The sequence below is a fragment of the Alligator sinensis genome, unplaced genomic scaffold, assembly GCF_000455745.1.
Source record: "Alligator sinensis unplaced genomic scaffold, ASM45574v1 scaffold3964_1, whole genome shotgun sequence".
NCBI lineage: Eukaryota > Metazoa > Chordata > Crocodylia > Alligatoridae > Alligator > Alligator sinensis.
In genome coordinates this window covers 1-2,141 of record NW_005844894.1, presented here as the reverse complement: position 1 = coordinate 2,141, position 2,141 = coordinate 1, and the positions used below count along the sequence as shown (strand labels likewise).

General features: G+C 53.4%; 1 protein-coding gene across 1 annotated transcript; it reads left to right on the top strand.

Moving 5' to 3' along the window:
* Window positions 1–401: 401 nt before the first annotated feature.
* LOC112549115 (olfactory receptor 2T33-like) lies at window positions 402–1,124 on the top strand. Its single transcript, XM_025195922.1, has one exon. It carries the CDS (start codon window positions 402–404, stop codon window positions 1,122–1,124), a length of 723 nt encoding a protein of 240 aa, XP_025051707.1.
* Window positions 1,125–2,141: the final 1,017 nt, after the last annotated feature.

Below are 2,141 nucleotides of genomic sequence, written 5' to 3'. Positions count from 1 at the left end.
CCCACAGTGCCCAGCTGGCCTGTGACAGGCAGACTGGGCAGTCTGGGTGCAGCTCCTGGCCCTGGAGTACTAGTGGGGGGAACCCTTACAGGAGCAAACTATGGGCCTGCCAAGGGCAGTGCAGGCCACAGACAACCACTGGGTGCTGAATATTGTCCAGACCCTGTGGTGGCCCTCATGCTACCCTGTGTCTGGATCCTGACCCTAGTCCCATCTGCACCCTGGCAACTGAGCCAGTTTTTTTTGGCGCGGAGAGAGACAGGGCTGCGGATTTCTTTCACAGGAGGGGCAACCCAGAGACTGCTGCAGATCCCATTAGCGTTACCCAGTAGAAAGGGCGTGCATATCCCACTGAGCCTTGTTCTTCCCCACCGCTTCAGGCCCAGCCACATGAAGAGGCCATGGAGACACACAATACAAGTTCACCAACAGAATTTGTTCTGCTGGGACTCCTGCACCACACCAGAGCTCACACTTTCGTCCTTGCCATCATTTTGCTTGCCTTGGTTACTGCCATGTCTGGAAATAGTCTCCTCCTCATACTAATCCAGGTGGATTCCTCCCTTCACACCCCCATGTACTTCTTCCTCAGTCAACTGGCCTTCATGGACATCTGTCAGACCCTGATTGAAGTCCCCAAAATGTCCCCAGGCAACCCCATTTCTCCAGCTGGCTGTGGGGCTCAGATTTTCCTCACACTGACAATGGGTGGAGCAGAGTGCCTCCTTCTGGCAGTCATGGCTTACGACAGGTACGTAGCTATTTGCAAACCCTTGCAATACCCCGTCTTGCTGAGCAGGAGAGTCTGCCTGGGGCTGGCAGCTGGGGTCTGGGTTGGGGCAGCTGCAGATGCCTTGAACCATTCAGTTTACACCATGCACCTGCCCTACTGTGGTTCCAAATATATCGACCAATTCACTTGTGAAATCCAATCCCTGCTGAAACTGTCCTGCTCTGACACCTCCCAGTATGAGACTGTGCTGTATGTGACTGTAATTGTGCTGCTCCTCATCCCTTCTTCCATCACACTAGCGTCCTACGCTCGCATCCTCTCCATGGTCCTGAGGATGAAGTCAACCAAAGGACAGCAGAAAGCTCTCAATCTGCCTCCACTGTCATGCTGACGTCTGCCCTTGGTAGGGGACGGGACACAACTGTAATCACCCACACCCCTCTTTTCAAATTCCTGCATCCTCCTATGTCCACACATTTCAGGGATCGCATGGGCCATATCGTGGTGCACAGCTGCTGTACGGGCCAGGCCACATGATTACATGAAATGATTATGAACATTAACTCGATTTTTGTTCTCCACGTTGTTGTCCATCAGTCCATACATGTCTCCACCCTTTTGAGTGCTCATGCTTTCTGGATCACAGCATAATTTGATGTGCTTTTGTGAAGTGTCTGACACATTCAGGCCTTGGATACACTAATGCCCATCCGTCTTTAAAAGATCTCAGTACCCAGGACACGGGCAGTCAGCCTTCACGCTTAGGGCCGTGGCCAGGGACCAGAACCAGTCACTCAGAAACAGGTCGGAAATTGGGGGCTAGAAGCGGGGCACGTACGGTCCGACCCATGGCCCGGGTCAGTGTGAGGAGAGAGAAGAGCCCCATAGAAGTAAAATGGCCCCTCCTGTATTGCAAAGAGCACTGCAGGAGGGGAGGGGAGTCAGCCGAAACCCCAGGATAAAAGAAGAAACGGGCCAAGCACAAGGGGACACAGGAAACCGGGCAAGACTGACTCCAGCAGCAAGACAGCTGGGAGAGCTGGCGGTGCTGAGGAAGCGAGGGAGACCGGACCGAAGGAAAGCAACTCTGTGGAGGGAGCTGCCGGGGGAGAGACCCGGAAGGAAACACCGACTGCCGCAAGCTGTTTCTTACAATGGAGTCACCTAGGAAATGTTCCCCAAAACCAGCCGGCACCTTTGTCAACTTTGACACCATCTAGTACCAAGTCCTGTCAATTTTGCTGGAGGACTCTGCATTTCCCAACCAGCTTTCTTAGGGCTCCCAAGACATCCCTGTTCCTCAGGCTGTAGATGAGTGGATTCAGCACTGGGGTGACAATGGTACAAAATACAGAGGACATCTTGTCTTGTTCAGCTGAGCGAGAGGCATTGGGTCTCATGTACAGGA